This window comes from Protomyctophum parallelum (genome assembly GCF_964188405.1).
Source record: "Protomyctophum parallelum genome assembly, chromosome: 21".
NCBI lineage: Eukaryota > Metazoa > Chordata > Actinopteri > Myctophiformes > Myctophidae > Protomyctophum > Protomyctophum parallelum.
Genome location: NC_139713.1, coordinates 17,621,701 through 17,649,436, shown reverse-complemented (window position 1 = coordinate 17,649,436; position 27,736 = coordinate 17,621,701). Strand labels below are relative to the sequence as shown.

Here is a 27,736-nt window from a genome sequence, read left to right as displayed (position 1 = left end):
AAATGAAAATCAGTACTTTTCCTAAAAATATCCAAACAACCTAGCTTTTTGAACATTCATCATTGGTGCAATGACATTTTTGCAAATACATGCAAAAATGTATTTCTTGTGATTTGATCATTCAGGTGTCGCTTTACTCCACTTCACTAGGTGGCAGCAATGAGGCTTTGAACGGCTTTGCTCGGGTTCAAAAAATGATTTTTATCAGGGGGACTAGAGAGTGACCAACAGCAGTATTATTATACCAGCTTCAAAGCTGATCTTTTCGTGGCATCTGTCCCATCATAGAGTTATTTATTATGCTCTATCCTCGTTGATGTTGTTGTTTTGTGACAATGCATCCCGTCAGGGTTTCAATACCATCATTCCGTTCAGAAAACAGCTCGATTGAGAAAGGATACACGGTAAGCTATACTCTCAATTTCTGTCTGACTGACTGTCGTCTCTCTCTCTGTCTCCTAAATAGCTGTCACATATTTAGATTGGCAGCCAACTTGTTTATGGTCACCCTCAAAATAAACTACAAGTGCCGTGTGAATCAATTACATTAAACAAATAATGTACTGATTTGACAAGTTGTGTACGACTAATCTGCTACTGCTGCTAACAGGGGATTCGGGTCATTTTATTATAGAAAGCAATGCTACAGTATAGCCTAAGATTTAGACTCTGGTAGATGTATTTTATCGATTCTGACAAAATGTCAGAATCGATAAAATACATCTACGAGAAATACGAAATACATCAAATCTAAGGATACTATACAGTACGCGACTCCACCACCACTAAAACGAGAATAATCCGAAATTCAAGTAGATTTTTTAGTTCAATCAATGATTGTGAGCCGATATCGTATTAACACTTTCGATTGATGATGATACAATTTCAAAAAGTATAATTCTTCGGAGCCACTCATAGAACTATTATTTAAAATGTAATCTCAGTGCGGTACAAAATAAAAAAGGGAACAAATTCAAGCAATAATAAGCAGGGCACCCAGCTGTCTTGATTCCTAGTCCTACCTATTCTCTGGGGAGTGAACATTACAACGAAAAATATTACAGTGAGTCACATTGACAACCAGATAAACTCGTATTGTTGTGAGCACAAGTGTGTTGTATTGTGCTTTATTAAAATATCACAAGAATGCCATGCCATGTTTTTGTATGTGTGATTCTCTAACATTGGGACTCTCAGAGATAATTTTTTTTAATCGATTTTGACATTTAAAATGTCAGAACTGATTAAATAAATCTCTTGACACTCCATTTTCTGTATCTTCTTTTTCTTCTTCCAATGTTATTGAGGCTTGAGATGTCACATTTTGTTCAGTTGCAGTATACAGTGCATATTGAACCACATTTGTTTTAAACACAACATAGAAAACAATTATCACAATACAAACAGACATATCTTGATAAGAACAACACTGTACGGTTACCGTACCATACTACGGTACCGTATACAACAGATAGGCCTACACAAATTTAAGGAACAGGCCAAGTTGAGGGAAGTGGGAGAGTGTCACTCACATTTTGGATAAGAGTAACCAGATGTTTCCTGATAACTAGCTGACACAGATAATTACTGCCTGCCTTGCAAAGTGCACTGTGTGAGATAGAAGTAGTGTACATTTTCTGATAAACTCGTGACATACCAGGCATACATCATGTCTTGAGCCAAACTTTACTGAAACAACAAAAACAATTGACTCACTGTGTTTGTAGCATTAACACAAATCTATAATTTGCTTTTTGTTTTGTTTTCCCTTTCAGGTTTTTAACATTGATGTGCTCATGAATGGCAGGCAGCATGACGTTGAGAAGCGCTACAGTGAATTTCATGCTCTGCATAAAATGGTGAATTTCTGACCATCCAGTTGATCCAGTAGTACTAGTGTGACCTCTCCTATTCTGCCTGCTGTCTCATCAAGCATTGACACAAGTCCAGGTTGGAGCAGTTGGTAGAGTGTGGTTTATTCACCTGATAAAGCACAATGGGACACACAACCACAGCTCAGACACAGTAATACATCTGGGTCATCTCCCTCAGTATGGAGTTCCTCTGTACTGACATAGTGATCGTATAGTGGTTATATTGTTTTGACATAATCTGACAAAAATACAAACATTCCCTTAATACATGAACTCAAGTACAGCAGAATAATTCCCCTCTAAAACTCCATTTTTATGTACAGTAAGTAACATGAACATTAGTGCCACATACTGAAATAAATGCAAAAGCAACAACAATATCACACAGCTGCACAGAACATACCTGATAAAGCACAATGGGACACACAACCACAGCTCAGACACAGTAATACATCTGGGTCATCTCCTGTTCAGACACAACATACTCCATGTCAGTGAATTCTCATGTAACACAGGCTACACAGCACAGCTAACAGCTAGCAACATGCTAACCGTTTTGTAAACAATGAAATAAGAAATGTCATATCATGAAATACAAAAACGAGTGTTACTGAATAACTTTATGTAAACATCAGTGCATATCTGGCCACTTATATGAAGCATAGATGTTTGTAATTAATTTGTTTGTGCCTGAGCAAACAGGAGACCATCTTACCCTCAGTATGGAGTTCCTCTGTACTGAGGAGTACCCACAATGCAACACAACATCTTCCAGATAAAATGTATTACATACAAAACGAAATGAATTAGCCTGGCTGTGTCCCAAGTTTAACATAATTGAACTATAAAGAAAGTATTTCTTAACACTGTTACATACACCCCCCTCAAATTATGTTAAATTCTTGCGCAAATCTCTCATCATCAACCAAAAAAAACATATTGACCAGTGACCACTCAAAAAAAAGAGTGAATGAAACAGAGCGCTGACGTATTACAGTCAATACAACATCCTCCTGTAAGGAGTACAAAAGAATAGGGTAACCCCACACTTCACACAGACCGATAGAAGATGCCATTTACACCTCCTGAACATCTTAGCCCACATTGCACACTTCAAACTAAAATGACAGTCACAAATCTCTATCCCAAAACAAGGCTCATCAGAAACTTCCAACGAAGACAGGAGAAAAAAAAACTGGTTATTTAGACCACAAACATACTCTCAAAGTGGTTCAAAACCGAATTTGAAGGTGAGGTATCCTCAACCTCTTGTGGCGACATTTCACAAATCAATCTGTTAGGAGGTCTGACATGTCTCCCAACCCTGGTAGTGACCACACCAGCTTGACCTGCACTTACACCCTGAGGCCGTGTGCAAACAGCAACCTGGCTAACATCATGTAAAAGATCTAAGTGAGACACACTGACTGAGTCTAGATCAGGTGAGTGAGCTACAACAGGGGAAGGTGCTGTCTCAGGAGCTACACTGACAGGGACTGAATCAGGAGAAGGGAATGTAACAGCAGTGACAGGGTCAGGGAAAGTGACTGCATTGGTAGGGATGGGTTCCGGGGAAGGGACTGCACCAGCTGGGATGGGGTCCGATCCATCAGGGGTATCGGCTATGTCACCAGAGAGGGAATCACTTCCTGCAGCCATGGAGAGAACTTCATCCACATCACTCCCATCAACAGAGTCCTCAATCTCAGGAGTATTCATGAGCCAATCCATAGTCTGGACATTGCGATCCTCACCACCAGCTGCCACTGACTCCTGGCCACTTCCATCAGCCACGACATCGAGATCCGACCCAACAAAGGAGATCGGGGCTTCATCCTCATCCAAATTCAGGAAATTCACTGAGAGAAGAAGGTTCCTGTGAACAACTTTCTCCTTGCCTGTCTGCGCGTTTTTTATCCTGTACACGTTGATGTCAGGTCTCACTGACACAACGTCATAAGGAGCCGAGTCCCATCTGTCAGAGAGCTTCCTTTTGCCTTTTTCGCCACGAGTGGCTAGCAACACCCTATCGCCCACAGCCAACGAAGAGCCTTTGACTCGGCGGTTGTATATTCTGGCGTGACGTGCTTGCTCCTGGAGGCTGTGTCTTCGAGCAATCTCTGCGGCTGCACACAAGTCCCGCCTTAAGCGAGAAACAAACTCAGTGCGGCTGACCACCTTGTCATCCTGGCGGACATGTTGGAACATGATGTCAATGGGGAGACGCGGGACTCGCCCGAACATCAGGAAGAATGGGGCAAAGCTGGTGGTCTCGTGGACTGTACAGTTGTAGCAGAAGGTCAATGTCTGTAGCATCTGTGGCCATCTGGCTTTTGCTGTAGGGGGCAGGACTCTCAACATGTTCCCCAGTGTCCTGTTGAAACGTTCCGTAACACCATTACCCATTGGATGGTAAGGGGTGGTGCGAGACTTGTGAACTCCCGCCATCTCCAGAAGCTCTTTCATGAGCCTGCTCCCGAAGTTGGCACCCTGGTCTGAGTGGATCCTCTGGGGAAACCCATAAATACAGAAGAAGTCATCCCACAACCGGCGGGCGACTTGCTTCGCAGACTGATTTCGACAGGGAAAGGCATGTGCCATCTTGGAGAAGTGGTCTGTCACCACCAAGACGTCGACTGTCTTCTTGTCACTCAGCTCGGCAGACCAGAAATCGATACACACCAATTCCATCGGCGCAGATGTCCGTATGCTCTCAAGGGGTGCACAGGCCTCGGGTTCAGGTGTTTTGCCAACGACACATCTCTCGCATCGACGTACATGGTTGGCTATATCATTTTCCATTCCGATCCAGAAGAACCGTTCCCTAGCAAGGGAGAGGGTTCTTGCACGGCCCTGATGACCAGCATTATCATGGACACCACAGAGAACTTCATGTTTGAGGCTATCTGGCACAATGAACTGGAAGAGCTTCTTGTTAAGTCTAAGATCCTTCTTCACCCTGTACAGGATCCCATCTTGCACCCGTAGCTTCTTCCAGTGTCTGAGGAGCTTGTTGACACAGTTAGGTTCAGATGCTGCTCCCCGTCTTGTAGCTCTTTTATGCCTCTGCACATAGAACATGACCCTGCTTATTGTGGCATCCTGCTCCTGAAGACTCAAGAGCTGGCTCTGGGGAATAACAGTGGAAGGGTCTTCTCCAGGCAACTGGGGCAACGGCGGACCAGTACCGAGCAGACTCATGCCACTGTCACCATGGGCAATCAACACTGCTGACACTTCTTCAGGGCTGATGGAGCCCTCCGCAAGTTGTGAGACAGCTTCAGCATCAGAATCAGATGATCCTGGTTCCACTTCCCGAACAGCTTGACAGTTGTTTGTCAGCCGGAAGGCATCCTGTACTGTACCCCTGACAACACCATTGACTTCATCCAACAGTGCGATGTAAGGCTCTTTCATCAGACGGTGACTGATACATGACCGAACAAATGGCTCGCGGCTGAGGGCATCGGCGACAATGTTCTTGACTCCCGGGACATACTTCAGATCAAAGTCGAATGCTGCTAGCTTCGCCACCCATCTTTGTTCACATGCGTCCAAGCGGGGCTTTGTCAGGATATAGGACAGCGGATTGTTATCCGTCCAGGCAGTAAAGTGCCTCCCCTTCAGCCAATGGCCAAACTTGTCACAAATGGCCCACTTCAACGCCAGAAATTCCAGCCTATGCGCTGGGTAGTTAATCTGTGACCGGGACAGTGTCTTGCTGGCGAAAGCAACAGGTCGAGCAACAGTCTCACCTTGCGGAACTTGAGACAGGACTGCGCCAATCCCGTCAAACGAGGCGTCAACAGACAGAATGAAAGGCTCATTGAAGTCAGGGTGGGTTAAGGTGACACCAACGGCTAGCTCACTCTTCAGGGTCTCGAATGAGTCTTTGCATGCGGCAGTCCAGTGACTTGCCGTAAGCACCGGTGGAGCAGAGAATCGTTTCTTGGCCTTCCTGCCCTTCATATTCTTCTGCACCTGTCGCCCAGAGAGGAGCTTGAACAAGGGCTTAGCTTTTGCAGAGCAATCAGCAATGAAGTGCTGATAATAGAAAATTAGGCCCAAGAAGGACCTTATCTTCTTCCAGGAAGGAGTGACACCGTCATTTTCCATCATGTCAGCCTCTCTTACATCCATAATGGCCTTCATCTTGTCAGGGTCTTTCTTCACCCCATCTCCACAGATAACATGTCCCAGAAACTTTACTGATCTCCGCAAGAGATGACACTTCTTTGGGGCTAGCTTGAGCTTATGGTTCCTGAGACGGGAGAACACCATATCCAGACGCTCAAGGGCCAGCTGTTCGGTGGGGGCAAAGACCATCACGTCATCAAGATAACAGAGCAAACTGGTGAAGTTTTGGTCCCCGAAGATCGACATCATCATCCGCATAAACGTTGCAGGACTGTTGGACAGACCTTGCGGCATCCTGTTATACTCGTGGAGGCCAAAGGGTGAAGAGAAGGCTGTGTATTTCTTGTGTTCCTCATAGAGTGGTACATTGTAGAAGCCAGACGTTAAGTCCATGGTAGAGAAGAAGACATTTCCTCCAAGCGCAGCGAGGGCATCTGCCTGGTGAGGCAGTGGGTGTGCGTCTTTCACTGTCTTTGCATTGAGGCTCCTGAAGTCAGTACAGATGCGGAGACTGCCATCCTTCTTCCACACTAAGACTAGGGGTGACGCGTACTCACTGTGCGATTTCCGGATAATGCCCCTTTCCTCCATGTCATTGAGAGCTGTTCTCAGCGTTTCGTACTGGCTGGGCGGTACCCGACGATAGGGTAAACGAAATGGCCTCTCATCCACAAGGCTTATCTTGTGGACAAAGTCTGTGGCCTCCCCGCAGTCCATCTTGTCTCTCGAAAACACACTCTCATAGCTTTCAACAAGTCGCAGCAGTCTGTCTTTCCACATGTCTGACACCTCACAGGCGTTCAGGTTCAGGTCCTGCAGTCCCAGCTTGCGTAGAACATCTTCCATCTGTTCAGGAGACCTTGTGGCCACAGAGTGCTGTGTGACACTCTGCATATTAACAGAGACCTTGTCAGGTGGGGACAACTCCTCAACCGCAACACACGGGGACACATCTGCAATCTTGCTGTTCCTTTTCAGAATTATGGTCTCAGTGCTAGGATTGATCAGTTTCAGGGGCACCCACCTGTCCCCCCACAGTGGCGATATGACACGGCCCACCAACACATTCCTGGGCCTGGATCTCGACTGGGTTGCCTCAACAACTACTGTGCTCCCCACTGATATGGGTGCAGAAGCAGGCAGCTTGCCCCAAACAAGGTGTTCACACATCGGCTCAAGTATGACACTCTGTCTCAGTTTTACAGTGCCAACCTTGTCCGGCATGGGTCCTCCCTTCCACTTCTCAGAATTGGATAGCAAGGACAAGAACTGGTAGCACTCATCGTCAGCGACGTCAACTGGTGCAGCCAAAAGACTCCAATAGTCATCAGAACTCTTCATCTGACGTATAAGCACCTTAATAGCATTGCTGCCGACAATCATGTCGTCTGTTTGCCCTGGAATGACCAACGTTGGGATGAGCAACTTGAAACCGTAGATGGCCACTTCCAAGTCATAAACTGCCGTTGGAGTGACATGGTGACCCCCAGCACCAATTACAACAATGTCATCAGCAGGACTTCTCTTAATGTCAGGGCAGTGTTGCAAAAGGCGCGCCACAGCAGCCTCACTCAAGGAGCATGACATGGAGCCACTGTCAATCATTCCTTTCAGATCAACTGCATTAACAGCACGAACATCAGTATAGAACAAACTGTCAGCTCTCTGAAGCCTGTGTGTCAACTGGAATATGGCAGTCTTCCCGGAGGCTGTGACAGAACAGAGAGAGTCATACACAGATTCCAAATCTTCGCCATCACAGTTGGGAGGGTTACTGGCATGATCCACACTGTCCTCCCTCAAGTGCGGATCTTTCAGTTTCCCGACTGCTGATTGGAGGTCGGCAATGTGCTGTTAGGGCAATCACGTCTGGAGTGGTCTGGTGAATGGCATTGGAAGCAGAGTCTATGTTCACGGCAGTGAGTGAATGCAGAGTGTGCAGCGTCTTGGCAAACAGAACAGGGCATGTTATTCAAACCTCCAACCCTGGGGAGTCGTGGGCCAGACTGTCTGGTTGAACTCGGAACTGGCCTTTGCTGCAGCACCTTCTCCAACATGCTGATAAGGCGAGTCAGGGCATCAGGGTCAGTGGCCTGCGGCTGAATTGAGATCTGTCCCTCAGCAGGTCGTACAGGTGGTGGGACAGTAGCAAGAGCATTCACCGACACTCTTTCCTTGGGAGCCCTGCACATCACTGACGCAATTTCAGAATGATACTCGTTCAGAATATCTTGAACTTCATGAGCTGTCCACTTGTCTATTGTTTTCGACCTGAAGGTGATAGCAAGCTCAGTGGAGGGGCAGTTCTTTATGAACATACGTGTCACTTCAGTACTAGGGCTGTCTAGTGTCTTGCCCTGCTCCTTCAGACGCTCAGTGGCTAGGTCAACAGCACGGTTCAGCCTGAGCCAGTAGTCAAATGCATCCTCACCCTTCTCAGGAAGTGTGGTGTAGAAGTCCGCCAACGGGAGCGATGAGCATGGGGCAGAATCAAAGTGCTTTCGCAGAAGGCCATAAACAGCGTCAGGGTTGCGGGTGATGTCGATATCACTGTTCCTGGTCCCAAACCTGACAACATCCTTGGCTTTTCCTCTGAGGTGAACGAGGATCTCCTCTGCTTGTTCCTCAGACTGCAAATTACTCCTTTTTATGAAATTCCTCATGAGCTCCTCCCACTCCTGTATGGAAACAGAGTCTGAGTTGTCTCCTCTGAAGCATGGGGGCTCCTTAAGTTTCCGATGGGACACATATTGCAAATGGGAGACATCAAGTGCAGTTGTTGTAGACACATTAGCATGGTTAGGTGGAGGGGCAGCACTGTGCAAAGGGGTACTGACAAACACATCGGCATGGGCAGGTGAAGGGGCAGCACTGAGCAAGGGAGCACTGACAGACACATTGGCATGGTTAGGTGGAGGGGCAGCACTGTGTAAAGGGGTACTGACAAACGGACTGAGGTGAGACATAATGTCCTGTGCTACACGCTGACTGACCTGCTGAATTAATACATCACCCATCTGACTGACAATACTGGCAGCAATGACATCGGGGGTAGGGGCAGGGGAGGCTTCACTTTGGCTAGCTGGGATAGAGGAACCTGTGCTTTGACCAGCCGGGGCAGGGGAATCTGTGCTTTGGCTAGCTGGGGTAGGGGAACCTGTGCTTTGGCTGACTGGGGCAGGGGCAACATTAGTACTGAGCTGACGGGCTCCCGGTGCACTCTGATTACCCGACATCACAACACCCCCCTGAACAGGACTGTCAAACTGTAAATTCACAGGAGGCTTAAAACCCCTACCTCTGCCAACCCCAAAAGGAGTAACAAAAAATCCCCCCTTCGAATCACTCATTTCAAACAATCAAGTGAATAGCGCAAAATATCACAAAACACAAAACAAACAAAAAAAAAACTTCTAAAAGTTTGCACAGATAGCAGGTAAAAAATAATAAAAATAAAAAAACCTATCAGAGTCTCTGACCATTAGTACTGTATCAAACCAACACGTCCACCTGACTCAATTTACTGTAGACGAACAGCAGCAGCAGAACAGTCCCGGATCGCTCCGTAGCATCCACAGCTCAATAGAAGAGTCTCGAGTCACGGCACCAATGTGACCTCTCCTATTCTGCCTGCTGTCTCATCAAGCATTGACACAAGTCCAGGTTGGAGCAGTTGGTAGAGTGTGGTTTATTCACCTGATAAAGCACAATGGGACACACAACCACAGCTCAGACACAGTAATACATCTGGGTCATCTCCCTCAGTATGGAGTTCCTCTGTACTGACATAGTGATCGTATAGTGGTTATATTGTTTTGACATAATCTGACAAAAATACAAACATTCCCTTAATACATGAACTCAAGTACAGCAGAATAATTCCCCTCTAAAACTCCATTTTTATGTACAGTAAGTAACATGAACATTAGTGCCACATACTGAAATAAATGCAAAAGCAACAACAATATCACACAGCTGCACAGAACATACCTGATAAAGCACAATGGGACACACAACCACAGCTCAGACACAGTAATACATCTGGGTCATCTCCTGTTCAGACACAACATACTCCATGTCAGTGAATTCTCATGTAACACAGGCTACACAGCACAGCTAACAGCTAGCAACATGCTAACCGTTTTGTAAACAATGAAATAAGAAATGTCATATCATGAAATACAAAAACGAGTGTTACTGAATAACTTTATGTAAACATCAGTGCATATCTGGCCACTTATATGAAGCATAGATGTTTGTAATTAATTTGTTTGTGCCTGAGCAAACAGGAGACCATCTTACCCTCAGTATGGAGTTCCTCTGTACTGAGGAGTACCCACAATGCAACACAACATCTTCCAGATAAAATGTATTACATACAAAACGAAATGAATTAGCCTGGCTGTGTCCCAAGTTTAACATAATTGAACTATAAAGAAAGTATTTCTTAACACTGTTACACTAGTAGGCAGTGATGTTAATAGGTTTTCAATGTAATGTGTCCCGGGACCCAGGGGTGGTCTTTTAGATGGGTCCCGTATTCATATTTTGTCATTTTTAATCAGCATTAAACGCCCATTTCATCTTATATGGTTATAATAATTATGGTTATATTCGAAAATGTATCTGAAAGAAATAAACACAATTCTAAATCTGACAATTGCAAAGAGTTATGCAAACAAATTAAATAGCACCAAATTACAGTACAGTGCTGAGTACAGTAGTGCGTCCATGGGACCCCCAGAAAGGTCCACGGATGGGTCCATTATCAATAATCTGTGTCTTGGGATGCAAAATGCACCCTATTAGCTCACTGGTTGTGTACTTGTGTGTTATTTACATTTTTTGCTTTCATTTTCATCTTTAAACTCCTCTAGTTGAAGAAGAGCATCAAGCCACCTGAGATTCCTTCTAAACATGTGAGGAACTGGGTTCCCAAGGTGCTGGAGCAGAGGAGGCTTGGTCTGGAGCTCTATCTGCAGGTACCTGCCACTGCCAGTGTTGTTTTTGGCAGCAATTTAGTTTTAGTCATATTTTAGTCACCTGGAATGTTTTAGTGTTAGACTAGTTTTAGTTGACAAAATATCATAAGATTTTACAGTTGATTTAGTCGACTAAAATGAATTTTGGCGGGCCTTGATGCGGTCGTAATGGCTGATTTTACACTTAAAAATAAGCCGATCTACAAGCTCACAACGCGTTGCAACCAAGTGTATAGTCTCTTGTCCACTAGTCCCTTCCTAACATTTTAGTCTAGTTTTTATTTGTTGACGAAATTGTCCATAAGATATATTTAGTCTTAGTTTTATGAATGAATGAATGAATGAGTTTATTTCGAACATTATTATAATTTATTTGAAGTATTTTTTTTGAAGTATAAAACGTAATACGTTAGTCATCATAGCTTCCAGTTTCCATTTTAGTCATCATAGTCAACGAACATTTTTCGTCATAGTTTTAATCGACAAAATCAACACTGGTACCTGCATCCCTGTGTAAAATCTAAACACATTAGGCTTATATGTAAGTTGGTCCATAATTAGCTTAGAAGAAGGGAGAAAAATGCAGCCCCAAAAGAGCAGATCTATAAGCTCACGACACGTCGTGATGCAATGTTGTGAGCGGAAACCGGAGAAGTCGCCTTGAATCCGAGTCCTCCCCGTCCTCGTGACCGGTGCCCATGTGTTGGTTCCCACAGCACTACTTTGCTGGCTGGCAGCTCTTGGTGTCTTTGGCACTTGGCAGTGTCCTGCTAGTCTCATTCTCCTGGCTGCTATTTTCTGGCTCACCCTTGGCATTCCATCATACAGGTTCTTGTTGGTAACATGTACACTCCTATTGATGTGTACTACACGCAGCATTCTGGTGTAGCACCCATCTAGTGACTTCTGCACGATTGGCTTCAGGGTCCAGCATTCACTGCCATATAGGAGATCAGACTACCGTTGCATAGATAGAGTTAGGTTTTGGCACCGTTTTAATGAGGTTAAGGTTAGGTTTGACTGTTTAAGCATACCGGTATAGTTTACTTGGGTTACGTTTAGGAATACCAAGCTGAGCCGGGCGCCGGCTGTACGCCCGGGGCGAATTGGTTAAAGGGCGACCTCTCCAGTATTCTCATGAGCTTGTGAGCTATTTGTCAGATGATGAAGTATACAGCAGGGCTTAAGTAGTTAATTATACAATTCAACATACCGGGCGGTACCTCTATGTTGATGTCTTTCTTATCTGACATCAGATGATTGGAAAATTAATAAATTATTAAAATAACGAAAATGAATATGTTTATTTATTCAGCAAAAGAATATAGTGTAATCCAACAATTAAAATATTCTGACAGCACTAATGGGTGTTTCCGGTTAAGCGGTTGAAGATGTATAGACGGATGAATGGACATATACTGTAGGTGTGTTCAAAGTTAAAGGGTACCGTTAACCCATTAAGATTGGGAAAGCATCTGTGTCCTTTTAGATTTTAGCATTGGCTATATATAAATATCAGCTAACCCTAACCCAAGTTAACACTAACCAAGGGTCTGTGGCCAAATTTATATCAATTTGCAGGTTAGTTAAGAGTTTATTAGGAGCCCCATTAGCTGGTGCGTAACAACACAGCAGCCAGTCTTCCACACAGAACATAAAAACATGAGATTTGGCTTCGGGTCTTAATGTAGTCAAAGGTCAAGGTCAAAAGCAAGGAACACAAGCATGGCAGCAATGCTGTCAAACTCATTGCTGTTTGTGTCAAAAGCCTATTGTGTTCAGAGTGTTGTTTGACCACTACTTCACTGCACGTAAGGAACTTCCTACTTTGTTACCTTTTCAATATTTTGAGTCCATATGAAAGCCCTTCCCCAGCTGCTTTTTGTGGTTACCTTTGGGTTACAACAAGGTACAGTTTAAGAAAGTATTATATTTTGCAATGAATTAAAATATTATATAATGTTATATAAGACTTAATTTGAATTATGAAACATTGGATCAATAAACTATGTGGACTAAAGTTGACGGTTAAAAAGAATAACAAATGAAAATTATGCAGATAGGTTTGTGTTCTTGTCCATCATCATATACACTGTAATTTTCCTTTTTGTCCTCTTTATAGACTATAATCATGGAGAATGAGGTTCTTCCAAAGATATTCCTGGATTTCCTGAATATCCGCCATTTTCCTTCAGTGCCAAAAACAGAAAGCTGTGGGTGAGTTTGAGCTGTGGGTTTTCCATAAAAAGAAACCGCCACTTGAGGAGTTTTGTGCTGTTGAGTCTCGAGTTCCCATTTACAGTGTGAGATACATTTCATCGATCTAGATCACCATGTGCGTAAACATACGTTTTTCTTCCACTCAAGGTCATTTGAAACGGAATCAGAAGAATCAAGGTCAGTCTTGTTTTTATTTTTCCAGTTTTGTTGAACATGTTTCTTGAGAATATTTCAAATGCATTGTCAAAATAAAGCTCAGAAGAGTTAACTAATCGGTTCTGCCCATAGTAAAATATGCTGTTGCCACTTGCCACTGCCTTTGTTTGTACCACTATGTTTTTGCAGTATTGTTGATTTGTTCCTATCAGTCTAAGCCACTCGGCAGATTCAGAGATTTTACTTGGCCTCGTGTGTGGGTTCTTTTACAGTAAACTTTCACACCAACCAGTTATGCTCTTCCTGAGAGACCCCTATCTGCTCCCATCTACCCATGGTAAGATCATACTACTGTACTTGATATACTGACTAGACACTACTATCACAAACATACTACTACTGTACATGCACAACACTTTCCATAACATCACGGTTGCATCTTTTGCTAGATTAACCAGCTGTGGAAATATTTACTACAACTGTACACATAGAAGTGCATACCCACGTTTTTAACAAAAAAAATGCAAATATGTTTCTTCTTCTAGATACCTTTTCAAATGTTGTGATTGAAGGTGTAATGCACGGAGTATTCTATCCAGACCTTCAACCAAGGTAGAGATACAAAGACGTTTTGAGGGGTCATTACAACAAAAGGTTGCTTCCGATTTAAACTCTATGTAGGTGTGCTCTTGTGTGTATGTTACATGTATATGCTGCATTGGGCCTCATTTGTAAAACACACCTTAAAGCTGCATTGTGGGATATGTTTTATATGCATAAGGCCTGTGAAGCAATCGTGAACAAAAATCCTGCACTCTGCTCTTGCTCAGCAGCATCAGTTTTATTCAAATTGACATGACGTTTGACATGACCTTCATCAAGAGTGTCTTAAAATATATATGAACAATATTCATAAGGCCTGAAAATAATATGCGTACTGAATGGAAGTTTCATTGAGACATAACGCTACTGACCAACAGTGCTGGGTATTGTTAGGAAAATTACAATACAGTGTCTTTTGAAATGGCACTGATACCAAGGGAGTACTTCATTGGAATATCAGTCATGTACTGTTGTAACTGTAAGTAGTAACTATTTTTTTTCTTTTTTAAACATAAAAAACTTATTTAACTAAATCAAGTATGCATTTAAACGGCCATTCAAACCACAGATGTAGAGCCTCTGCCCTACTCCTCTGGCCCAACACTCCCTGCCGACTTCCCCAGTCTGTAGTAGTATGTGCAGTGACAAATATCAACCTCCCTCCCGGCTTACCTCCCCCGAACAATTGGGTTCATACTTCATATAGATAAATACTCGACAAAAGCCGGATGCACCATGGTGGATTCGAACCCCCTGCCTCCATGGTGGTGGGTAGTGCCTAGTCCTGGCCGGGTGCCTAGTCCCACTTATAATTCGTCACATAAACAAAGTCTGCTTTTTCTGAAGACAGACATAACCTTTCTGTACTTGTTGTTTCTCCAGCACTGGAAAAGATCCGCTTTGCTGGAGTGGAAGAGGCCTTTACACATAATACAGCGCAAAGCCAGCCACACTTTTGACTGCTTCAGAAGCGTCACGTAAACTTCAGCCATAGGAAACAGAAGGTCGCCAGTTCACCCCCGGCCCAGTTTGTGTCTGAGAAAGACACTTAACCCCTGGCTATAGCCCCACTGTTCATAATAGTTACAATGGGTAAATGTACAGTAGAGGACAAATTTCACATATGTGCAAATGCACTGTGAGACAAATGCCCTAAGGGACTGGGGGACCATATTATATATATATATTATACCATATTATAATGAGCCAAACTAGAAGTTGTAGTGGGCCAAAATGATGTGTTGTATGGTGTTAGGGAAGTAGGTATTGATTGCTGGACTCAATTGACTGGCATTGCTTTAAAGGAGCATTCATTGATTTGGAAAACCCCCCTGTCCGTCCGAGTAACAAGATCTGCACATGCACGCACTACTACGGGAAAGGCCAACAGTACACACTCCAAGGCCCGCCCCTGCTCGATCATGATTGGCAGAAGGCCCCTCTCTAAAACGAAACCAAAGGTTTTTTGACCCCCAGGGGTTAACTGGGGACAGTGAGGAACTCCTTATATGGTCAGCAGTGCACAGTATATAGTAGGGAAGGATTATCACAACAAAACAGTGAAATCACTGAATATACCTTTATTGCTACTTGGTGGCTACTATGGTTACTTAATTAACTTAATACCTTTTAAAGTACTAAGTAACAATAACCAAACCTATCAGCCAATATATGCACACGCCAGCTGTCAATGTAGTTTTTCCTCTCCATTCTAAACCCTATAAATCTGGCTTGACTTGAACTCACCGCAATGCAACACATTGTGAGCTAGATCAACTTTTTTTTGGCTTTAAGTGGTTTCCCTCTTGCTCTTTATGTTTGAAATTCTTTATTGGGAATACATTTAAACTCTGCTCCCTCCCATTTAGTACCCATACATCTCCACTCCATTCTGGAAAGATGTCTTGTAACTGCAGTTAGAAATGCTTGCAAAAAGTAATAATCAAAATAAAAGCATGCACATCCAAAACAAACTTCAGTACAGGTGCTGGATAAGGCATAGAATGTAAAAAAAGATCCAAGAGAAATAATCAACAGTTAGCGTCCATAGCACTATATAAAGAGTGAGTGAAAGCAGGCTCTTCCTCAGACTTAACAAAGGGCCGGCATGCAGAACATTGTTGCGGTTTGTCCAGGTTTTTTCCCAGTAACAAAAACGTTTATCATGCTGTGTTCTGTTGAAAGGTGCTAGGTGTGTTAAGAACGTAACAATGTGCCAAGCACTGAAACAATTGTCCCCTCATCCTGATGAAAACAACTGGGTGTGCAATTCAATCTGTGCATGCATGTGCATACATTTCCAGTAGTTAGGGGGTTTGAAAACACGGTCTCCTTACTCATAGTGCATTACATTTGTGGTATAGGAGGCCTGGAGTGTGTATACTTTTGATGATGTCATTCTTTCACACATTTAAACTACCTACCTCTTCACTTGACAAGCTAACAAAACTGAAACAGACAAGCTAGTAGTAGCTAAGTTTGTCTCAGTTTGTCTGTTGTAGTCTATTGGGTGCATGCTGAGACGACATTTGATCAAGTATGGGGAGCCAGAGGAAAATGTCACAGGGGATTAGGAGAGCTGGCTTATTTTGGAAAACAATTACTTGTTACCATAATTATTAATTCCCCTTCTACATTGCATCGCACAACGCATCTTTAAGGTGAACAACTGAACACTACATTATTTTGTCAGCACAAAATGAAAACCTGTTTCTTCTTAAATACAAACCCTTTTCTACATTAAGGCAATGCATATTCCCACAACCCATCCTAAATTTACCCCATGTGAACAAGATCCCCCCCCCCCCCCCCAAGAAGTTATTTTCATTCAGTGGCCTTGGTAATGTTGTTTTCCGATGGGAACTTGATACTTGTTGTGGGCAAAAAGATTGATCATGGTGGTTCAGGTTCACGGCATACGACACTGAACTGCACACATGAGCCGTTGTGGTGAGGAGTGCATCAGTGAAAGTAATTGTCGTAGTAAAGTCTAATTTATACGTAGTTGTGCGCTTGTAGATCGGCTATAGATCACGCAATTACAAAAAACTACAGTAAAGCCGAACGGGTTTGAGGGGACTAATACCAGTCCATAGTTTGATCAGATGTGCTAAAGGTGGGCTGACATAAGGGAGGAGTAGTGGAGTGACAGTTATGATTGAAGGCATTTGGCTGCCATATTCACGTAACGTCAGTTAAGCTTGGTGTCTGATTGCTATAGTAACAATGCACATTTTCAACGAACAGAAACGGGACATAGGCTCCTGCCTCATGGCTCGGCAAGGCGGCAGTGGATCAGGGTTAGAGGAGCAGGATGGGAACCGTGATGTTCCCAGTTCGCATAGATTGTGTGTGGGCTCCCCCAGAGTTGGTGTTGAAGTGTCCTTGAGCAAGACTCTGAACCCCTAATTGCTCCTGATATGCATGTTGGTGCCTTGCATGGTTTCCTCTGCCATCTGTGTATGAATGTGTGTGGGATCCCACACAAAATCTATGCAAAGCGCCTTGGATAAAGGTGCTATATAAATGCACCATTTACCATTTTACCGTTTACTTGAGCAGATGAGAATGGACAAATTAAGGGCAGATTCACACTATGGTCCTGGGTGCGCACTTGGGAACACTTGTCAGATGTTGTGGTAGTGTGAATGCTGCGTATCGTTGTCGGGAGAGGATCACCCAAACGCTCCTGGGACCACATAGTAGACCACATAATGGAGAGGTAGTCTCGGGACCGATTGAAGTGTATACTCGGATACGGATCGCTGCAATGTGAAAGCATTGAACACAGTTGAATGAAGTGTACTCGGGTGCGGAAGAATCAAGGCCAATGTGAATCATGGCCAGCAGGGACCAGGCAATCGTATTCGGGAACAGTTTGAATCAAACAGTGAATCTGCCCTAAGACAAACCGTCCTGAAGGTGAAAGGGAAGCTGAGAGGGTAGATAGATACAAATGTGTATAAGTGGAAGAGTTTGAGGAAAGAAAAAAAGGTGTGTGGTGGGAACACATGACCGACGATCGGAGAGAAATTAGGAAAGATTCAGTGATCTTTGTCATGTAGAGGTGCAGGGAGATCGTACTGCTGTTGATAGTATGTTCTTGTATCTCAAGCCCTGAACGCAACCATCTTATAGTAGAGCTCATGCGCTTCCTCTGACTGTCTCTCCTTCACTGTAGGAGCTACAGTCAATGCTTAGTATAAAAACACCAGATGGGTGTAAGTAGTGCTACTGCAAAGGATAAAAATGCAAGACTTCAGCTCGGATTCACATTCCTTTATTTTGCTAGTAGTACATCAAGCTGTGTTCTTCTGATGAAGGCTCTAGTCCAGGCCAAAAGTAACATATCAGCAGCCTGAAACATCCGTTTAATTATACTCGAGGAGGAAGGCATCGTATCGAAACAAGCTCCTGGCCAGCTGCTTCTTGATGCATACTAAATGTATATTGTCAGTAGTATGCACTGCCGTATACAGTATACTGTATGTTCTCCAAATTCATTTATTTTCATTCAGAATGCAAATGAATTTGCAGTAACGTGTAGAGAGCTGTCGGGGCCAGTTAAGAGAGGCTGAACTTGAGCAGTTGCAGATGCTGAGAGCTCAAACGGTGAACAGGAAAGAAACAATTAATGCAGCCAGGAGGCATTACATTGACCTTGAATTTTATTTTAGTCAGACCAGTTCAGTTCCATGACCTGAATGCAATGAGGATGCAGTGACTAGTGTCATGTTTTCTAGGGTGATCATGTCTCAATGTGACCATGGAAATCCAGAGACAGGAAGGACTATTGGATAAACTAAGCTGTCTGATGCAGACCACTGGTGGCCAATGAACACCACGTCTACATACAAAACCAATGCATTCTTAGCTACCTTCGTGTCAAGTTGAAGTTCTGTACACCTCAGCTTGTCCATGAATTATTGTAAGTAATTTTCGTTTTTTTTCTTTTCGTTTTTTTTTTACATGAAAGTCTTTATAAATGAGGCCCATGTCGATTTTCACATAATAGGGGAGAAGGGAAAGACTATGACACTTAATTTAAATTAGCTAAGGACCAGCATTTAACACTAATGTCAATAATGTTACACTAAATGTTCCATTTATGTAGGCCAATGCTTGAAGTTTTGCAAATGTGGAGATACAATTCACACTTGTCACATACTGCAGGTGTGTTTTTAACAGAGTTCATGGTGGGCTATGTCAATCAAATTAATCGTGAAATATAATAAACCTCTGAATGTCTGAATATTAAATTTAAATTAACTGTGCCCAAGGAACTGAAAAGGCATCTCATATATTGTGGACATTTGCTATCTTTGTTTAATATAAAAACAATTGCACTCACAATTTGGCCAGTGTTTGGTTACCTGCTCTATATACTCCAGTGGAAACAATTGTCTGACTTGACTGACACTATGTGGCAAAGTGACTCGTTTTAAACAGTATGTGCAAACTATGAGAAATTATGAATAACCCATCTAAGCCAAACAAATCATGATTGCTGTGTTTTATAACAAAGTAATTTCTATAGATATCTGTATGGTAGATTTATATTTGGAGTTTATTTATATTGTGTAACCTTGTACTGATTGTGCTCTGACTGTATATGTATCTTGTATCACATTGTGTGCCATAATGTCACCCTATCTCTGAACAACACTGTGGAGAGTTGTACTGTAGCACTTTAGGAAGGGCACTATAATCTGTAAGATATGTATGAAGACTGACATGAATAAAGATGATTATTTCCACATGTGTTTACTTCAAGTGTCCGTGAAATATGTATATAAGTGAAGCCTTATTATGGACAATAAGTGTGTGGACCTGCCCCCACAGAATCGGCATGAATCCAGTTTTTCACATTTTATTATAGAAGAGAATACAAAACAACAGTTGACAGCCTACTAATTAGTGTTTTATATTTTCATTGATCAGTTCTCATATCAGAGGACCTTTCACTGAGAGAGAGCATAATCTACAGCCCAACCTTTGCTGATTCAGTGTGCAAAGGTGAAAGTGTAGCGTTTGGAAAATACAAAATAATACTCGCAATAATGACATGATATTGCACAACAAAACAAGTAATAAACTGAAATGCATCATTCTATTTTTGGTAGCGCTCTAATTTACAGAAAATATCTCTGTACAAAGTTAAGTTAATAAACATAAGAAATACTGACTTTGTTGTGTAAAAATCAACTGATGGGCAGCTGTGTAGTAACAGTCCAGTAGTAATTGCCCACACATGTGTTAATTGACCTGCACATTCAGTGCTTACAGGCACTGCCACAATAATTCTGTTTTTAAAGTTCCCCGTGACCAACTTCATCTTGGTTGCCTTCTGCCTGTGACTCTTTCATATTTGCAAAGTTAACTTCCCTGGTCAGCTGTTCCAGAGGAGGAAGACCAAATGCCAGGTTCCGCATCGCAATGGCTGTCATCAAGAATCTATAAGAGTGAGATAGTAAAATTACATGCAATGCAAAGTAAAGAGGTCTATGAATATGTTGGTTAGTAAACCAAATATTTAAGGGTTTGGATGTGCTTTATATACAGCATATGATCTGTCATTCGGTTTAATTAACAAGAAGATGGCCAGACTCACCCCCTCCGTAACATGTAATACTTTTTCACCGCAAAGCGATTCAGTCGTTCAAACACATTGGCCTCCCTGCGCTTCTTCACCTCCTTCATGCGCCGCTGCCTCCTCAGGAACAGGCGAACAATTGGATCAGTGGCATTGACCTCTGCCCCGTCATCACCTACAGCGATAAGCGGCTGCAGTTCTGGAGGCAGGGGTTCTGTTTCTGTAGAGAAAACGGGATTGAGAACCACAAATATTTCAGTTTTATTAGTTAGTTTATCTGGCTACTTTTCATGAATTGCCTGGCTTTTTGTATGCAAAATACTATTTGTCATGCACGCCAATATAATTTAAGCCCTAACCACACCAAAGGGTCACCATGCAACTAAACGGTTGCAAGGAGTTAACGCTAAAACCGTCTCGACCCTTTGGCATGGTTTGGCCGTTTGGGCCATCAACGTACAAAAAGACATATCACACCGCAGGGACAACGCTAAAGCCGTCTTGGGTCTTGACCCTTTGGTGTGGTTAGGGCTTTAGACTATTTTATGGAGATTAATACTCCATAGTGACATGATAAAGGCTTCACCTGTTCCATTGCGAATTCGTTCTTGGAGCTCGAACAGCTTGGTGAAGTTCTCCTGTAGGGCTGCTTCTGTAGTGTTGACATAGATGTACATGTAGCAGGAGGGCTCCTCAGATACTGTGTATACCTTGTGATATTCGCCAGCAGGTATCTGCGCACACACACACACACACACACACACAGATAAATACCTGTCATCTCATGGAATGAAGTACAAAGCCAACTGTGATGATGATGTATTGCGCTACCTTCATCTGCTCTCCAGGTTGCAGCGTGTAGTTCTTCTTCTCCTCTAATATCTCAACCATCAGCTGGCCCTGTAGCACCTGAACACTAGTGTTGCCCAGGTCCTCACTTACAAAGTTTTCTAGGTGAAGGCCTGTGTACAAGACGCATGCTTGCAATTAGCACAAATGACCCAGCTGATAATGTTTAGCGGCACACGCCATGAGCAAAAAGTAAAGGGAGATGCTGGATAAAAGAAATAAGGTAAACACTCGTACTCGTTCCCCTCAGAACTAAGAAAGACGGAACAGGGAATGTGTAACCTGGGAAGTCGGCGATGAAGACGATCTCTGTCTGGTTGTCCAGACTGCCCTCAATCTCCTGAAACTTGGTCCTCCAAGGTGAGAGGTCTACCAGAAGGGGCATCAGCCAGGGGTTGGGACGGAAAGGTGACCATTCAGCCTTTACAATATCCACACGGGGGTCAAAGATCCTTGCGGAGTAGTGCAGAGAAAATTTGAGCACCACGCCGACAATGAATTGGTCTACTGTTTGCTTAATCTAAAGTAAAATCAAAAAGAAAATATTTCTTATAAATTTATAAAAGGTCATACCTTTGCTGGAAGCGCTCATTGATAGAGACCCAAATATCAAAGTATATTTCAGGCTCAGAGATGTTGTATCGTGGTAGGTGGTGACTGAGGCAAGTGGCGTACTGCTTCAACATGTCTCCGTGGTCTTTCCAGCGGCGGCTTTGGGTGAACACCTACACACAACATACAGTAGTTCACATGAAATATGTTCACAATTGTATTCATTAATCTTTAGACGTGTTTTCCCTGTGGCTCACCCCAGGGTTCAAATATCCAACCTCTCCCGTTTTTCCATCTTTATAGGTGATTTTGACATGCTGGTGGCTGCGAGAGTGAACCATCATGTCCCAAGAGTACCCATACAAGCCATTGGTCCAGTTGTTGTAGCCCTAAATAAAATATAAAGTACAAGCATTATTATATTTATTTGCAAATTTGTAAAGTTATTACTTGTACAACAAATTAACACAACACTATATTGTATTAAGATAAGTATGTGTTTTTGTAACGTCCTGATCATGTTGAGGCCCTTCACCTCCAGCTGAGAAAGGCAATCTGAGCTACTGTTTGCTGCAGACAATATTGACACTGATTGAGTAATCAAGGCTGGGTTAGCAAGGTTAAAAGGCTTACAGCAGTGTACCTACTTTTTAAACAAAAGAGACATGACTCGAGTAAACTAAGTTTACACAACATTTCACTCACTGCAATGCCTGTCTTATGGGCTTAACTTTGTTTTGTACAGTGTTGAACATTATGACCACAGAAAAATAAATATACATGAATTTAAAATACATTTCTAAAAACAAAGGAATAATGTTTAATTTACACTTTGTCACATGCCAAAAATCTAGAAGATCTACAAGCTCGCAATACGTGTTATGAGTTGTAGATCAGCTATTTTCAGGTTATGAGGGTATACCTGACCTGTGTGACGAAGTGAGAATAAGGCAGGAAGAACTGTTCAGCCAGATAGAGAATAACGAACGCAGCTCTCAGCTTGTGCTTAAACCATGGTTTGGAAGCTTTGGGGAGAGAGGCGTTCTGTTCTGTGCTGGTGTTCTGGATGTCGGGGTAAACACAGGACGTACTGGGTTGAGGGTTTGGAGATGTAAAGGGCAGAACTACGCTTAGGGACTCTGGGAAGCAGGCAAAAAACCTCCTCGGCCAGTCAGGGTAGCAGAAGAGGGGACTGGTGGCCAACATGGTGTAGGAGAACATCCCTGTAAAGAATTTGTACATTGCAATCAAAGGATGGTAATCGGGTCAGGTTAATGTGTGCTCATACAGATGGTTGTGAAAGAATATCAGATTCATATAAAGCTTCGAAGGCAAGTTCTTTCAAACATTCACATTTCTTGATTAAGTACAATGATACAGCCAGCCCCAGTCATTATCATTAACATTAGTGTATATTTATTCCATACACTGAGATTTAGGCTACCGGTACATTCTTGTCTTCTATCCACAACATAATGCCTGATTTATACTTACCGGTAGTTACACATTGTGACGTGCACAGAAAATAACGGATCTACAACCGATCTCACACACATTGTGATCTTTTACGCCCGCTATTAAGAATGCGACACGATGAACATACCGCTTATAAATCAGGCATTGGACCAGCTAAATAGAAGGCTTGCTAGGTGCACGCCAACTTCGCCAAGTGGCTTTAAAATGAGCTCTCACCGATGCTGAACAGTTGTGAATTCATACAATGAAAGTAGCTGACAAAGACAATTCCAAATGGTCGCGTGGCATCAAAGAACAGCAGGTAGCCAGCAGTCAGATCCAGAATAAGACCACCTCCATGTATCACCACCAGGTTTACCATCTCCACTGGAAGAATCAATCTAGAGAGAAATGTACAATGAAGAACAGATGTGAGGCATCTTCTTAACCCATTCTGAGCGAGAACCCCTTTTGGTGTTTTAAGGATTATGCATGTTATACTTTAGCTATTGAAAAATAGCAGATCTACAAGCTCATAGCGCGGCACTGGTCTGCTATTTCAGAAAGATCGTGAAAATGTGGCGCAAATCTTTGAATGTATATTCTTTCAGAGCGAACGTTTTTAACTCCGAAAACTGTCATGATTTAGAAGAATAAAGAGAAGCAACACTTCCAAACATATGTATCTTCAATAGTTCCATAGATAATTGATCATCCAAAACGGTCTCCTGGTTACATTGCACAGGGGAACAGGTGTCACAGTCACACTTGTAGCTTACTAATGAAGTGGATTCTGCCAATGTATGAAATCAAAATACCCGTCTATTGTGTATTTTGGAAATAAAAATGGCAACTTTGTTTTGATCTTACTATTTCAATTTTTAGGAAGGAGATCTGGTATGGTATGCTTCCTCAACCAGATCTCACTATGTTTGGTAATGCACGTGTAAATGGCATATTTAAATACATATTTTAAAAATCTATGGTACAACTATTGAAGATACAGTATGTTACCAATATTTGGAGTAACGTCATGGCAAGGTAACCACACCCAAATAATTGTTCTTTGGCTTGTACTCACTTGAATGGATCAAAGAGCCAATGGTGTGCTAAGTATGACATTGAGTAACCCTCCACCCAGTCTGCATCCAATTTCTTGATTCCAGCAAGGAAGTATACAATGAATATCTGTACGTGATAATAAATATAGACTTCATTAAAAGAACAACACTCCAAGTTGAACTGATTCTATAAGGACAACATTCCTTGTATAACTGTACAAACCTGTGTCCTTAAGAGAGTATAATTCCAAAGTGGAACATGGGCATTTCTTTTCGCAGGTTTCCGTAGCCCATCAATTGACCTACAAATGAAACATGAATCCATTCATCAAGTGAGCTAACAATTAGAGGAATGCAATCAATCACATGTGCAAAACGATCTTACCAGTATCGGTTGCCATCCATGAATGTTAGTTGGAATCCAATAAGGCCATATAGGTAGGAGTGATTATTCCATGCCGTTTTATCCAGAAAAAAGACATACCAGTAGGTGGATATGAACATAAGGCAGGAGAGACGGTAGAAACATCCAAGCATAATACCCACAGCACCTATAGTACAAAACATATGCATGTTTAACTGTATTTCTTGGATGGACGGACGGAAAAGATGGACAGATAACCATACATAGCAAGTCAAGGCATACTGTATGAGACAAGGAAACTTAAGTAAAATGTGGTAGCTTAGAAATGGTCTATACAAGTTAGTGTAAAAAACAAATCATTTTCAGCTAAACCAAAGCAAAATCGCTAGGCGCAGTGAGATTTGGGACAGAGGCATGAAGTTGTTGTAGGTTGGTTGGTTGTGTGTTAGGTTGGAAATTTGAAGCGCTCATTTTCAATAATGCAACGTCCTGCTGTCTCCTGCATTATGTGCACTTTCGAAACAGGTGGCACACAGGACTGTTGAGTGATTTCCAATGAGTGCTTCCAAACACTTTAAAGAATAATCACCTGATCATCTAGATTCCAGATATTAAAAATAGGATCTAGAGTTGCTTGCGGCTAAGTATGTCCCAAGGTTTAGGACATTTAGGTTTAGGACGGTTTAGTATCAGAAAAGACTCATTCAATCAATCAATGCAACATCTGGTGCAGGGGGTGATTAGAGGGAACATCTGAGCATTGGAGGCAGCTCTTGTGAAGATGTTTACTTTGCAGTGATCCAAAGTATATAATTACTGAGTTGGCAGGCTTGATGAAAAGACCATTTTCTGGTGACCTTCTCAGGGTTTCAAATAACCTCAACTTATCTAGTCTCATTAAAAGGCAGCATACCTAAATAAAAGTTAACTTTAAGCCCAGACATAGAGAACATCACGTTAAATAATACATAAAAGTAATATATGTACCCACCGAAGAACATTACCACATAGACGAGGTACATCCAATCCATCGGCAAAGGCTGTAAGAAGTTGAAGAGTGGAAAGCGACATATCGGGGCCCCATCCAGGTACCTGAAGTCTAGGTGACTAAGGCCCCGCTCTTGGGTGATGTCAATAGCCATCAGCATGCCTGTGGTTGAAAATTAGACGGCAAAGAAATTATAGTCCACAGTAAATTCCCGCCTTAATTTATCAATTCGTAAATCTGAGACTCTTACACAGGTCTATTTGGTTCCATTTGTACAGTCTCAGAAGGTCAGAAGGTCGGTGTGTGGGTGTGTGTGTGTGTGTGTGTGTGTGTGTGTGAAGAACTCTTGCAGCTGATTTCCACCTCATTCCTTGACTTCAGTCCCTGAAAGCAATAGTCCCCAGAACAGAATAGACAGCTCACCAAACAGACAACGGAAGATGCCCAGCGATGCAGAGTCAGTGGGCCGGTTCAGGAGGCACACCAGGCGATGCCAAGAAGAAAGGTCTCCCTTCTCGAAGCCAAAAATACGTTTCATCCTGCTCTCGGTCGGTGGCGGCCCTCCTCCTCCTTCTCTGGGAGTTTCATCTTGCGTAGTGGTTTGCTCCTCTCCCCCGTCACTGCTGACATCTCCGGAGGTCTGCTCGACCAAAGGAGCCCCTACGGAGAGAAGGCAGGACAAGTAAGATGCTGCGCTTAACAGTCTTGATTGCAGGGGTCACCAACATGTCCGCACACGGACAAATGTGTCTGTGGCAAAGACTTGGTCTTGTTGTTTAGATTTTTGAGTGGTGCAACCACTCCCAGGAAAAGCAATGTCCGTCATAGTGTTGCACTGTTGCCTGCTAATTACACAGAGAGAGGGAGAGAGAGAGAGAGAGAGAGAGAGAGGCAGGGGGAGAGGGGAGTTGCACCACTCAGTTCACACGGGTGTGATTTTTGTTTTACACACCATTATATTTGATCATTTGATCATTATTTGATCATAACACTCTACTAAATGTCAGTCTCCAGGTTTTCTTCAGAATATGTATGAAAATTATTTACTATGACTCTATGGGACTATTGACTATGGCACATTAGGAGTCCACTAGTAGTAGTGGTTCTCAAATGTTTTATTTGCAAAGATCCCCTTAACTCTGAGTGTTCAAATGTTCTATTTGAACACTCTCAGAGTTACAGACCTGGTATGGTAATTCAGGGCTATCTATTTGTGTGGTTTTTTGGGGGGTAATATTATTGTTATTATTGCATGCAAAAATAGAATGTTAACAAAAATCCACCACAAGCCAACATGGTGATGACCCATTCTTCATTTTATTGGTAGGTCTATAGGATGCTGTCTGGATTCACCACATATATAAAGTATTATGTATTACACAGTAATAATGCTTGAGCAGCACTCTATTTTCAGCACTGCACCCAGCCTCACGGCTGCATGCTTTGGAACCACAACATATTATTAATAAATAACCATTAACCACCACATGCTGTATTGCAAATTTGCAAGTAGGCTATACTGTAACTGCCAACCTACCTGCAGTGGCGTCAGTTGCCTCCATGGTACCAGATCATCTACAATAGCTGGGTGAGGGTAGATCTTTTGGACAGGGAATTCTTTATAGAAATACACTCCTTTTTTCCCCCTGTGCCAGGTAAGGCTGCCCCACGGTCCACCACACACGCAAATAGTTGAACAAGTTTACGTGTCACTGTGCACAGTGTGCAGAGCAGAGAAGGAAGGGAGTAGGATGGGATTGGAATGTTGTGACAGAAGTGCTCTTTGCTTATTGGTTGGTTCCTCTTTAGAACACGCCTCTGACAGGTCGCCGACCACACACAGATATCTACTGCTTCCAGTGGTCAGGAATGAGACTGTTCCATATAAATATAAGAATGTAAT

At 42.8% G+C, this 27,736-nt stretch overlaps 2 protein-coding genes across 2 annotated transcripts; one reads left to right on the top strand and one right to left on the bottom strand.

The window, feature by feature from the left end:
- The first annotated feature begins 31 nt into the window (after positions 1–31).
- On the top strand, positions 32–19,730 carry snx24 (sorting nexin 24). The gene is made up of 8 exons (XM_083793201.1): positions 32–404; positions 1,776–1,859; positions 10,889–10,993; positions 13,116–13,210; positions 13,361–13,390; positions 13,642–13,706; positions 13,915–13,981; positions 18,715–19,730. Exons 1-8 carry the CDS (start codon positions 336–338, stop codon positions 18,770–18,772), a joined length of 573 nt encoding a protein of 190 aa, XP_083649327.1. The 5' UTR covers positions 32–335; the 3' UTR covers positions 18,773–19,730.
- On the bottom strand, positions 18,948–27,568 carry ggcx (gamma-glutamyl carboxylase). Its single transcript, XM_083793200.1, has 15 exons — positions 27,371–27,568; positions 26,257–26,493; positions 25,837–25,995; positions 24,867–25,032; positions 24,705–24,783; positions 24,502–24,608; positions 23,658–23,821; positions 22,893–23,188; positions 22,223–22,354; positions 21,987–22,138; positions 21,696–21,865; positions 21,396–21,526; positions 21,151–21,298; positions 20,583–20,784; positions 18,948–20,425 (listed from the first exon to the last, which is right to left on the bottom strand). Exons 1-15 carry the CDS (start codon positions 27,393–27,395, stop codon positions 20,281–20,283), a joined length of 2,313 nt encoding a protein of 770 aa, XP_083649326.1. The 5' UTR covers positions 27,396–27,568; the 3' UTR covers positions 18,948–20,280.
- Between the last annotated feature and the right edge of the window lie 168 nt (positions 27,569–27,736).